The 13,729-nt window shown below is 40.5% G+C and overlaps 1 protein-coding gene across 1 annotated transcript; it reads right to left on the reverse strand.

Moving 5' to 3' along the window:
- Positions 1 to 1,589: 1,589 nt before the first annotated feature.
- On the reverse strand, positions 1,590 to 10,394 carry guca1a (guanylate cyclase activator 1A). Its single transcript, XM_027160781.2, has 5 exons — positions 9,843 to 10,394; positions 7,842 to 7,991; positions 5,334 to 5,427; positions 3,673 to 3,796; positions 1,590 to 2,209 (listed from the first exon to the last, which is right to left on the reverse strand). Exons 1-5 carry the CDS (start codon positions 10,038 to 10,040, stop codon positions 2,128 to 2,130), a joined length of 648 nt encoding a protein of 215 aa, XP_027016582.1. The 5' UTR covers positions 10,041 to 10,394; the 3' UTR covers positions 1,590 to 2,127.
- Between the last annotated feature and the right edge of the window lie 3,335 nt (positions 10,395 to 13,729).

Raw genomic sequence — 13,729 nt, forward strand, 5'->3', positions numbered from 1 at the left:
CTCATCTTGCCTCACGTCCTATTATTAGCCGTGAACATCTACACAGTTTCCTTATCACTTCTACTTGTGATGATCTTTTACTGAGATCGACTCAACGGCAGGTCTAGCCATAAGAGGTGGGGTGCCAATACTTTGGACCCACCTTAGCCTCTGTACACCTTGTATAAACCTCACGGTACAAAATTGACCAGTTGGGATTTTGTTTTATTGAAGAAATAAAAAGCATGAGCAGGTCAACATGAGTTCTGTATTTCTGTTACACAAGGCACAGAATGCATTAAAGCTAGCTTCAGTTTACCGAACCAACATTGTGGCGGTTACAATTCTATTCGATAAAGCTCATTTTATTCTTTAATAAATAGTGTACACAGGCGATGTGAAGAAAATCAGTCATCAGGACTCCAACACGGTTGTGATTATGCTGCTCTAACGTTAGATACACGCGCTAGAGGCCTGTAGTAGCTTTACAAATAAATCTCTAAATACAAAAATAACTCCATCATTCAGTGTCGTGTTGAGATTGTCTGAGATGTTTTACGAGGATAACCGACAGCGTCTGTATACATCGTCTGGAGTAACTCAGAGAATGATTAGCCAAATATAGCGACCTAACAACGTTAACTAGCTACGTTAATGTTCAAGATGTCGAGTTTTGCAAAGAAGGCAAAACACGACTTCATCCTCGCCATCTCCAAACGCTAACACGCCTCCACACATGATGGATCTCTGACCACCTAAGAAGAGAACGGATAGAATTAAGGTCTTTTTTAGATCCTTAACACTGGCGCTGATCTAAAAAAGACCTTAATTCTATCCGTTCTCTTCTTAGGTGGTCAGAGATCCATCATGTGTGGAGGCGTGTTAGCGTTTACGTAATTTCTTGCAACTTTAGAAGAAATTAATTTCAGCTAATTTTCAATAGTGGAATAATGAAATAAAAGGGAAACTACATTTTAGAATGTAGCTAAACTTTCAGTGCGCCCCTATAAATACTGTTCTATAGATGTTAGGTTATAGACTTGTGCAGTGATACCTCGAGATACGAGTTTCATTCGTTCCGTGACCTCGCTCGTATCTCAGTTTGCTCGTATCTCCGTATTGCTCGTATCTCAGTTTGCTTGTATCTCAAATTGCTCGTATCTCAAAGCAATTTTCCCCGTTTAAATGAATCGAAATCCCTTTAATCCGTTCCAGCTCGCAAAATTCCACTCCAGTTGTTTTGTGTTTTGAATGTGAAAAATGTTCAGTACCTGTATTTATAAATGACAAATATTGTATAAAAACATACAGTAATAAAAAGAACGTTAAAAAACTAAACTGGTTTCACTTTACAGAAGATGCGCACGGAGGTTGAGGGAGGAGTAAACAGGCGGAGGAGTAAACAGGCGGAGGAGTAAACAGGCGGAGGAGTAAACAGACAGAGGAGTAAACAGGCGGAGGAGTTAGGAGGAATTACACTTTCACTTTTGTTCACTTACTCGCTACTGTACACTCTTAATGCTACTTTACACTTAAATGGAACTTAACTAAACTTCACTAAAATGAATGAACTTAACTGAACTGAATTGCTACAATTTCTGTTTTCTTCATCGCTTTTCTCTTCACTTGTTTTTGCCTTTTTTTGTCACTCTTTCCTCACTAACATCTGCCGGTCGTTTTAATAAAAACCTGTCCAAAGAGGTTTGTTTCTTCCTCCCTTTTAAAATGTTTCGGAAATGCGTAAGGTAAGTGTCATTAATCGACGCTGATGCGCGACCAGGTGCAATTATTTCTGGGTGTTTCTTTTCATTAAATTGAGAAAATTGTTGTGGGTTGTTTCGGTGGCGGCGGCTCGGATGTTCGTATCTCACACGTGATTGTTGGGGATCTTTGTTTCGGCGCCGACGGCAGCTCGGATGCTCGTATCTCAAAAATTTGTTCGTATCTCAAGCTAAAACTTTGGTCGAATCACAGCTCGTATCTCAAAAAATCTGTATGTCAATTCACTCGTATCTCGAGGTATCACTATTATGTTAGCTAAGTGGATAACCCGACGAATGAACTCAAAACGTTCACACCAAAGGGGGCGGGGCTTGAATGAATACGGGGGAGTTATAAACGCCTACACAACTGTCAGTCATTCCAGAATCACATGTTGATTGGCTCCTCTGCTGTTTTTAACGGGGGTAAATAAGTTCCGTGTTTGCCAATTCCATAAAGGTTGTCAGGTCTGTAAACGAGAGTATTATAAATTGGTTAAAATCAACGTAATTCTACGGAAAAGGCTCAAACATGTGTCTCAGTGATTAAATCAGGTGTTAGAAAGACTTCAGATGTTTTCTAGCATCTTTACAAAAGTAAACGGGATGGAATTTGAGTTTTGTCTTGTGTTTATTCCCAAATATAAATTTCTACTTCATGAACGTAATAATGATGTCGTCATATATACATATATACATAAAAACGATAAGGTCGAGGCGCTTTGTACGCACTCGGTGAGTCCATGCTGCGGTCCAGTACTGTTTTTAAGGAGAAGAATGAACAGATGAATACGTTCACGGTTCTGTGGTTTTTGTATGGATACATGCATGCCGCATTAGCATGCAGGTCACACCGTTACACACAGCGTGAAGACGGTGGAAAGCAGACAGAATGACCAGGAAGCGTAACTTTTCCCTCAGTCGGTTCTGATAAATTAAAGCAAGACCAAACTATCAGGAATAAAAAGATCTGTTGGGAGATTACCAGGAAAATGTCCAGTATTCATTCATTCATTATCTACCGCTTATCTGAACTTCTCGGGTCACGGGGAGCCTGTGCCTATCTCAGGTGTCATCGGGCATCGAGGCAGGATACACCCTGGACGGAGTGCCAACCCATCACAGGGCACACACACACACTCTCATTCACTCACACACACACACACACTACGGACAGTTTTCCAGAGATGCCAATCAAACTACCATGCATGTCTTTGGACCGGGGGAGAAACCGGAGTACCCGGAGGAAACCCCCGAGGCACGGGGAGAACATGCAAACTCCACACACACAAGGCGGAGGCGGGAATCGAACCCCCGACCCTGGAGGTGTGAGGCGAACGTGCTAAACACTAAGCCACCGTGCACCCCGAAAATGTTCAGTATTTCTAACAATAATGTATCCTGCTAGCAGTGTTAAGATGTTTATACGGCAATGGAGAAATACACGGACGGTAAAAAGGAGAAAGAATGATCAGGAGGGTCAGTAATTACCTCAGATATGATGATATTAAAAGACTGTATGGTTAATAATGACTGTATTTAGACCTAGCATTGACCGCTAGCATCTGCGACTTACACTATTTTGAAAAATCATGTGCGATTTGAACTCCAGTGGTGGATATGCCACGAGAGCGTGCTGTTTATTTTCTGTTTGTAAAATCAGTGACCATGTTTAAACGTAGCATAATTAGCTAACCAACTGGTAATGCTAGAAGAAGCAGATCGTTTTAGAAAGGAAAAGAGTCTTGAAACTTTAACTTCTTAAGATTTAGAGGGAAATCAGCTCGTAGAAGATGTAAGGAGACGTCATGAGGAGACAGTGTTAAAAACAGTACCGGAGAGCAGCACAGCTAGAACATTCTGGAACATGCTGGCGCTAATGACAATGCTTTACAGCTTGTACTCTTTGGGTGCTTTTGGTTCTGTCGCTTACACGCTGTTCCTGCGGTTGTGGATCATGGCCACAATGTGACTGAGGTCCAAACTCTTCATCATCACCTCCATGAACTCTTCATCTCGCCGTGCCCCTTCTACAAACTCCTCCAGTGACAGTTCACCTGTTCAGGAAAATAAAACATGGAGGATGTGAATTTGACACTAGTGTGAGGTGTGTTAATGTGAATAATCATGTGTGTGTGTGTGTGTGTGTGTGTGTGTGAACAGGAAAGAAAATGTTTTATAGAAAGTTAGGTCATTCATTCATTTTCTATCCGAACTTCTCGGGTCACGGGGAGCCTGTGCCTATCTCAGGCGTCATCGGGCATCGAGGCAGGATACACCCTGGACGGAGTGCCAACCCATCACAGGGCACACACTCTCTCATTCACTCACACACTCACACACACACACACACTACGGACAATTTTCCAGAGATGCCAATCAACCTACCATGCATGTCTTTGGACCGGGGGAGGAAACCGGAGTACCCGGAGGAAACCCCCGAGGCACGGGGAGAACATGCAAACTCCACACACACAAGGTGGGAATCGAACCCCTGACCCTGGAGGTGTGAGGCGAACGTGCTAACCGCTAAGCAACTGTGCCCTTTATAGAAAGTTTTATAGACTAAAGAACCTCTTTCCATGTAGGTTTAAGGTTCTTTATAAAATACAGTCTGACAAAGAACCATTTAAGAAGCAGAGGATCATCTTGATTCTGTCAGGAGTTAGTTATCATGGTACAGTCTTGGGGAAGTGGTTCCTCAAGTGTAAGTTAAGTGTTTTTTTTGGTTGGTTCATTGTGTTCTTATCCTCCTAAAACCTACATGGTTTATACATACAGTCTTACGTAGAGTTCCTAAAGGGTAATGTTCTTTAAGGGTAATGTTCTTTAAGGGTAATGTTCTTAAAGGGTAATGTTCTTTAAGGGTAATGTTCTTTAAGGGTAATGTTCTTTAAGGGTAATGTTCTTTAAGGGTAATGTTCTTAAAGGGTAATGTTCTTAAAGGGTAATGTTCTTTAAGGGTAATGTTCTTAAAGGGTAATGTTCTTTAAGGGTAATGTTCTTAAAGGGTAATGTTCTTTAAGGGTAATGTTCTTTAAGGGTAATGTTCTTAAAGGGTAATGTTCTTTAAGGGTAATGTTCTTTAAGGGTAATGTTCTTCCTGTAATGTTCTTCATGCAGCCATTTCTCATAAGGAAATACCATTGTGAGCTTCTTTACGTGTTTGTTTTTGTATTAAAAGAGTCTCATCTTGTACTTGGGACCAATCCGGATTAGATCAACACTCAACATGTTTTTATTATAAAATTATGGATTCCTAGCTGCCTAGACGTTTTATACATAGCACCATATTTAATTCTTCATGAGCTCTTAAATGGTTAACCGGATCATTAAAGGCTCTTCTCCTCTTATTCTTCTACTCGTATCCCTGTCTGGTTCTTTAAGGCTTTGGTGAGTAATTAAGGGTTCTTTACTTTTTTCTTTATCAGGGAAACACTGTACTATAGGGTTCTTTAAGGGTTTGTTGGATAATGATGGGATCCTAGGCTCTAAAATGGATTCTGTTTAGAAGCTTTAATGTCAAAAACTTCTTATCAAAGACCCAAACAATGCAGGTTTGTGTTTGTAATAAGATATTGTGTGTGTGCTCACCGTCTCCGTTCGCGTCGATCCTCTCGAAGACTCGGTTGGTGAACTCTTCAGCACTCACTTCCTGAGAATCGCAGCCATTAATAGCACGAATGGCCTGAAACACACACACACACACACACACACACACACACACACACACACACACACACACACACACACACACACACACACACACACACAGTAATGTTGTAGTGTAGAGATTTTGTAGTGGCCACGTTTAGTAGTAAATCGGTGTGACAGAATATTTTTTAAAACCACTCTTATTTCCGACTGGATCTGTTTGTGTGTTTTTTTTTTTTTCATTTTATGATTTACATTTAACGTTTTTAATGGTGGACAATCTAAATGTTCTGTGTAATGATCGGTATAGTCTCTGAGCCTTTAAGAGCCTTATTTGAAAAATCATGACCGTAACCTTTCGCTAAAACGTAACCCTAATCCCGTCTCTCGCCGTAATCCATAAGCTCATCATCTGAGTTTTCATACTGTGAGCCTTCCTAGAAAAATATCAAATAAATTAACTGTTTTTAAATACAAATAAATTGCTAAATGGGAGAGAAATTAATAAGGGTTTTAATCTAATATTACAGGATTTTTTTTTTAAAGTTGCTTTCTAACATGATTCCTACATTTAATTTAATATCGTTCGATTTTAAGCCGTCAGGACTGCGCGGTAGAGGACACGCTAACATTTCGTTGAGACAGTCTACAGGTTAAAGCTCCAGGTGACCCAACACAGGTCGAGACGGTTATTTATAACCTGTTTATAATTGTCTTGTCGGTCGTCGTGACAGCACCGTTATAAACACTGACTAAATACTGTATTTGAAAGCTAGCCACTGAGCAGCTATAAGCTTCTCGTGTAAGTATTTATTTTTAAAAATAGGCTGCCAAGATAATTATAACTTAAAGGTTATGTACATGACGTTTACAGCGTGAAGTCATTTAGTTACTCGAGTTATAAAGTCAACATAATCAATCATTATGTGAGTCAGGTTCGTTAATAGTTTATCACAAGTCGTAGGAAACGTTTAACTTTGTCAGGCTTCTAAACCTTGTCATGTTTAAGCTCTCTTCTTGAAGACTTTATAAATGCCTCATAAATGTTGACGGAAGTTGCTGATAAACTCACAGAACACTTTATTAGGGACACCTGAGAACCTGCTCATTCAAGCACTTATCTAATCAGCCAATGTGGTGGCAGAAGTGCATACAGTCATACAGACGCAGGTCAAGAGCTTCAGCATCTTTACATCGACCATAAGAAGGAAGGTCTGATCTCAGTGTCTGTATACGGGACATGGTTCCTGTTGCCAGATGAGCTGGTGTGAGTTTTTCAGAACCTGTTCAGCTCCTGCTGGGATTTCACCCACAGCAGTGTCTAACGTTCAGCTCTGCAGATGGAGAAAGCTTATTGAACTGACAGAAGGCTGCAGTAACTCAGATAATCACTCTGCACAATTGTGCCGAGCAGAAAAGCATCTCAGAATGCAAAACAGGTCATTTTTTTGATGATGTGGATGAGCCACAACAGCAGAATACCAGAACATCGGGTTCTTCGTCTATTAGTTGAGAACAGAAAGCTGAGACTGCACTGGGCACAGACTCACCAAGACTGGACTGTTAATGATGGAGAAATGTAGCCTGGTCTGATGGATCAGGTTTTGTGCTGAGGGACACAGGTGTAGAGTCAGAATTTGCCTCCAATCAATCATGGCTTATATGAGTATTGTTGCTGATCAGGTTCATCCCTTTATGACCTCAATTTATGTTCTTCTAACAGGAAGCATGATAATGTGTCAGTCACAAAGCTAAAGTTGTCTCACGAGCATGACAATGAGTTCAGTGTGCTTCAGTGACCTGCTCAGTCACCTGAACTGGATCCAGTAGAACTTTTTTGTCATGTGGAAGAGCAGGTTTCACAGCAATTATCTGCAGGAAATGATGCATGATGAACGCTGAATGTTTTCATCTCAACATGAACCAGAATCTCAAAGGAATATTTCTAGACATCTGGTGGAATCCATGCCACAAGAAATTGAGAGCAAAGCGAGGCAATAACCAGTATAGGGTTCCTAATATAGTGCTCCACGATATATTGTGCACTTCGGTTTAAAGTCGTTCTGTCACCTGATATCCTTTTTGAGGTATGAGTTTGTTAAGCTAGACTTTCTCTCTAAGTCTTTCTTTTTCTATTATACTAATAATACACAGGCTTCCTACTGTATATTCCTTCTATAATGTTATGCTTTCTATATTTAAGGATACTATTTTCCCAGCGTTCTTATACTCCCTGAGTTCCTAGATTCCCAAGAGCCTTGTGTGCCCTAGCTCCTATTTTCATATAGGTTCCAAATAGTATTTCTAAGTTCCTATATCTGTGGGTGTCCTATTTCCCCAGTGCACTATAGTCCTAGTGTTCCTGTTTTTACAGTGTTTCTGTGTTCCTAGGGTTCCTATTTACCCTACATCCATAACGGTTCTTGGGCCACTATACCGTATCTTTACCTTTATGATATTGAGCAGCTCGTGTCGGTCTATGCAGCCGTTGCCGTCAACGTCATAGAGTCTGAAGTACCAGCGCAATTTGTGCTCCATTTTCCCTCTCATTACAAGACTTAGTGCTGCTACGTACTCCATGAAGTCTATGTAACCATCCTGCAAAAGAAACCAAGTCAGTTTTCCGTCTATCATGTTGTATGTTTATTTGTATTTTAGTGTATTTAAAAACAAAACACATTTCAACATGACATATTGGAGTCAGGTCAAACTGCGGCACCGGATTTAATGCTGCTTCTCGTTCGAACAGATATCGTGCAAGTAAAATGTGCAAAATGTTCTCAAAACATCAGCTTCAGCTACTCCAAGAGTTTCAGGTGCTATGTCCTGTGACATTGGCTAAACATAGCTTACTCCTCTCTCTAACACACACACACACACACACACACACACACACACACACACACGTTCGTAAAACGAGCGAGCAGGGCCGACGAGATGATTTGTGATGAACCTGAGAGATATCTGCGGTCATGTTTGTCAGACACATGACCTATTTATAAATGTCTCATCGGGTTTGTGTCTTTATCCTGAAGGTAATCTTATAATCTGTGTCACTATGGCAGTGTAATCAAATCTGACAGGAACATGGTGTAGCATCATCATCATCCTCAAATAAAGCGAGAAGGGAGCTTCCATCCAACCCTAATTATTATTATTAGTTCTCAAAGCAGCTGCTTTTCATGGGTTGAACCCAATACATCAAGGTTCCTATATTCTACGGCCCTACAGTATATGCCCAAGGTCCCACTTCCCTGGCTTGAGTTTCCCAAGGTTCCTCTCTTACCAATGTTTAAATCTATTTTCCCAGTGTACCTATATTCTTGTATTTCGTTTCATTTCCAGTGCCTGGAGTTCCCAATGTTCCTATATCACCAGGGCACTACATCGCCAGGTTTCCCTTTCCCTAGGTTTCCTAACGCTAACCCCAAAGGATTAATTCACTCTGGTTTATATTAATACTGTCCTATTTTCTTAATGTTCCTACTGTATGTTCCCAGGGTTCTTATATTCTGTTTCCCATGTCCCAATAGTCCTACTGTATATTTTGGCCTTGGTTTATTTTCCCCAGAGTTCCATAGTATACAGAATCATATATTCCCAATATTCCCTACATTCACATGACTCATATACTATATTCCCATAGTTCTATTAACCAAAAGGTTCTGATATTCTGAGGGTATTTATACTTAGTTGTATTTACTGAGCGTTCCTAAACTCCCAAAGTTTTAACACTGACACAAGCTCCTATTTCCTTAGTGTTCCTGTATTGCTTAAGCCTGTAAAGTCCCTGGGTCCTATTCGCCCAGAGTTTTGATATTCCCAAACCTTCTCTATTCCCAGGCCTACTATTTTTCTATATTTCCATGGCTTTATATTCCCAGGGTATAATGTAAATCCCAGGGTATAATGGGTTTTACATTAACAAGGTTGTATTTAGATTCAGGGTCTCCATATTCCCACAGCCATACAGTCGCAGGATCACCATTGTAACAGAGACGATATGTATCTAGGATTCATGATACACATCACAGAGAGTCCTCGGTTTACTTTGGACTCATCGTACGCCGTTTCATGGTTACGTCACTATCTCCCATTGACTTATTAAGAAAGTCTTGTGCAGTAACTACTTGGTGAGCAGACGAATAAGGTGTATTTACTTCATTACTGCTGTGTATGTGCTCCGTTTCTACAAGGTAATATGTTTCTAAATGCCCTGGTCTTTATCCCCATGGTCCTAAGTTCACTTATTGAACTTTCTTAATAAACAACAATATTCACAGGGTTCTAAGTTCTTATTTTTTCCCCTCAAATTTCCTGTTACTAATGCCAGATAAAACAGTTAGTTAGTAATACATACGACGGTACATATCCTGTTTTGTTTAGACATTTGCATTCTCTTTCTCATTTCTCATTTTCGTTTCTTGTAGACATGTGTCTCTCACTCACCTTGTTCATATCAAAGGTCCGAAACATCTGTTCGATGTAAGCGTTCGCCTCTGGATCGAGACCTCGCAGCCCAAAGAACTGCTTGAACTCATGGAGCGTTAACTGACCTGAAGGACACTCGGTCATAAACTTCTTGTACCAGAGATGCATCTCAACGGCCTGTAGATCATCCACGGTGCAGCCTGTGGAGTTCCCCATGACTGAAAGTGTCTCTTTCTGTCAGAAGCCCAATCGGTCCTCTGTGCAGGCGAGATCCCGCTGAGATCTTCGCGTCTCACAGACTCACGACTTGGGCGATTGGAGAGGACGAAGGAGATCCACACGGCTTTTGTAAGTGTCTCGGATCAACGCGGTGACAAGGAACGTGTCTAATCCAGAGCAGAATATAGTTATGAGGCTAAGACAGAGACGGATTTTCTCCAGCTCACGTGTGAGTGTTCGGGGTCAACACTGATATTTTCAATTCAATTTTTTTGTATCGTGCTTTTAACAATTCGCAATGTCTCAAAGAAGCTTTACAGCTTTATAGGTAGAAGAAGAATAAAAATGCATATATTTAAAGTTTAAAATGAATTTAAAAATATTACTTTAAATGTAAATGTGAATAATGTAAATGTAAATAGTGTCATTTCTACAACAATTTATAACAGTGCAACCGAGAGCTCCTGAGGAGAGAGAGAGAGAGAGAGAGAGAGAGAGAGAGAGAGAGAGAGAGAGAGAGAGAGAGAATTGTTAGGTATGATTGCAATCAGGTGATGGACAATGTAAATTATGTGTAAAGTACAGACTCAATCAAGACTATTATGACATCATAACTAAAAGGCTAGAGCCAGAAGGTGACACAGACATGAGGACTTCCTGGGATGTAAAGCGTCCCACCGCTTCACAGTCTGTAAACCTGAGGGACTTGTGAGGGTGGTAAGGAGACAACATCTAGACATCCCAGTTCACCAAACACTCTAAGCTCATGAACTCTTTAGCTCTGCTCCTTTACCTAAGAAAAGCTATTCATAAAAACTAAACAAATGTGTTTTTATCCTGGACTTAAACACTGACACTGTGTCTGAGTCCCAAACACTGATTGGAAGTCTGTTCCATAACTGTGGGGCTCTGTGAGAAAAAGCTCTGCCCCCTGCTGGAGACTGTAGTACTTGAGGTACTAACAAATAGCCTGCACCTTCGGGGTGATAGATCATAAAAAACCAAAAGATCTCTCAGTACTGTGGTATGAGACCATTAGGTGCTTTATAGGTCAGTAATAGTATTTTATAATCAATGTGAAACTTGACTGGAAGCCAATGGAGTGAGAATAAGATAGAGGTGATGTGTTCATATCTTCTGGTTCTAGTCAGGACTCTAGCTGTTGTGTTCTGGACTAACTGGATCTTGTTTCTGCTCCTACTGGAACATCCAGACAGTAAAGCATTACAATAATCCAACCTAGAGGTAACAAATACATGACCTAGTGTTTCTGCATCATGTAATGACATCATATTTCTGATCTTAGTAATATTACTGAGATGAAAGAAGGCGACCCCTGTGGTATTATCTACATGAGCTTCAAAAGAGAGACCGGTATCAATAATCACACCGAGGTCTTTTACTGCTGCACATGATGTAATAGAAAGTCCATCCAGAGTTACTCTGTAATCAGAGAGCTTACTTCTGGCTGTCTGTGGTCCTGGTACAAGAACTTCTGTGTGTCAGAGTTAAGCAGGAGGAAGTTAGTAAACATCACTGTCTAATGTCCTTCACACAATCTTCTGTCTTATTAAGCTGGTGACTCACATCTGAATTAGCCGAGACATATAGCTGTGTGTCATCAGCCTAATACCATCTTTACAAATAATTGAACCCAGGGGTAACATACAGTATATAGGGAGAAAAGCAATGGGCCTAAAACAGAACCTTGTGGAACACCAAACATTACCTTAGTTAATTTAGAGCTGTCATCATTTAGATCTACGAACTGATATCGATCTGTCAAATAAGACCTGAGCCAGGAGAAGACTGTCTCTTTAACACCAACAACATGTTCTAGCCTATCAAGTAAAATAACATGGTCAATGGTATCAAAAGCTGCACTAAGATCGAGTAACACCAGCAAACAGACACAACCCTGATCAGAGACCAGTAACAGGACATTTACCACTTTAACCAGCGCTGTCTCTGTGCTATGATGAGGCCTGAATCCTGACTGATACAGTTCATGTGTATTATTCCTGTGTAGGTCTGAACATAACTGCTGAGCTACAACCTTCTCTAGGATCTTGGAGATAAAGGGGAGGTTTGATGTTGGCCTATAGTTGGACAGCTGGCTTGGGTCGAGGTCAGGTTTTTTAATCAGAGGTTTATACTGGCACATAACCAGTGTTAAGGGAAGAATTTATTATCTTTAGAATGTGTTGGATGTTTAGTGGTAATATCTGTTTAAAGTAACACGTGGGTAAAGGATCCAGTGTGCAGGTCGAAGAAATCAGTGAAAATACGTCAGTCTATTAAAGGGGATTAAAACTAAATACTGATCAAAAACAGAAATATTACCTACAGCATTATATATCAATGTGTTTGGTATTAAATAGATGTGTGTGCTTTTCAACACTGTTTTGATTCCTAGTTAATTTTACTACAATATTAAATAAAAATTTAGGATTATTTTTGTTCTCTTCGATAAGGCTGAAGAAATACACTGATCTCGCCGCACTGAGAGATATTTTGTAGCTATAGCCCTATTCGGACGGGATTAGTTCTACGTGGGGGACGTGGGGGGTAAAGTAATTATTACCAGAGCTTCTCTGTGATTTTAGTCCCGTCCGAATGTGCCATCTCGGTAATCATTACGGACGATGTCAGTAAAGATTACGGAGACTTTTACCTTCTGTAAAAAGGTCCAGAAAAATGACCTCAGGTAATACTGATCCCGTCCGAATAGACCCGCTGTAAATATGTACGGTAAAATTCCGTCATTTCCTGTTTAAAAGCGCGTTGTCTGTTTGCGCACATGATAACAGGAAGCGACGTCATACGCACATGACGACAAGGAGGCTACTGTGGTGTGTAAAGTGAGTTACCCCTACCACTTCTGCTAGTTTTACTGAGACGTCTTGTCTCGTGCGAATTGGCCAATTAATATTACAGACGTCCTGAGGTAATTTTACCTGAGGTAAAATTGCATTACTCCACGTCCCCACGTAAAACTAATCCCGTCTGAATAGGGCTTATGAAGGATTTCCTTCCATACTAATCAAAATACTGATCGTTTAATTTGACGCCGTTTACGTTCTAATTTCCTAGCTGCTTGTTTTAAAGTTGGTGTGTTGTCATTGTACCAGAGTGCGAGTCTTTTTCTCTCTAATTACTTTTAAGTGGAGCTACAATATCTGTAGTGAAGTGAAACACTGACTCTAAATAGTCAGTCACCTGATCAAGTCCTGTGGGTTAGACGACGTATTACTATGTACTGATCACATTTTATTGACCTGTGTGTGTGTGTGTGTGTTACAGTAAAATACTGAGTGTCACAATGAGGTAGAGCTCCTGTTTCCACTCAGTTTTATTCTTTTCACATCTTTTCAGCAGCTTGCTGAAAGTTTTTAGCTTTTTCTAGTTAAAGTTAATGTTCATGAAACAAATGAGTTCATGTTCTCGCTTATGTTCTCGCTTGGTTTCCTCACCAGCCTTTTTATTGTCTCTCTTAAAATAAAACATTGCAGCTTTACATCGTGCTACAGAGAAACTAAAAAGTTCCTGCTTTACCTCTGACTGTAACAAAGCTCTGACGCTGGAGGCTCCTTCCACATGTTACAGATTATTAACGATGATTGTAAATCGGCGGAGCAATCCCTTTACACGTCCCTCTGAGTGAGCTGTTGCTATGGAGACCGTAT

Source organism: Tachysurus fulvidraco, chromosome 19 (genome assembly GCF_022655615.1).
Source record: "Tachysurus fulvidraco isolate hzauxx_2018 chromosome 19, HZAU_PFXX_2.0, whole genome shotgun sequence".
In the NCBI taxonomy this organism is placed as follows: domain Eukaryota; kingdom Metazoa; phylum Chordata; class Actinopteri; order Siluriformes; family Bagridae; genus Tachysurus; species Tachysurus fulvidraco.

Bases quoted from the DNA above. Each gene is read 5' to 3' on its own strand.
- guca1a (XM_027160781.2), bottom strand. From the start codon at position 10,040: ATGGGGAACTCCACAGGCTGCACCGTGGATGATCTACAGGCCGTTGAG. The intron at 5,428-7,841 runs GTAAAGATACGG...TGTGTGTTTCAG, and splicing joins AGCTGCTCAATATCATAAAG to GCCATTCGTGCTATTAATGG. The intron at 3,797-5,333 runs GTGAGCACACAC...TTTCCTGAACAG, and splicing joins GATCGACGCGAACGGAGACG to GTGAACTGTCACTGGAGGAG.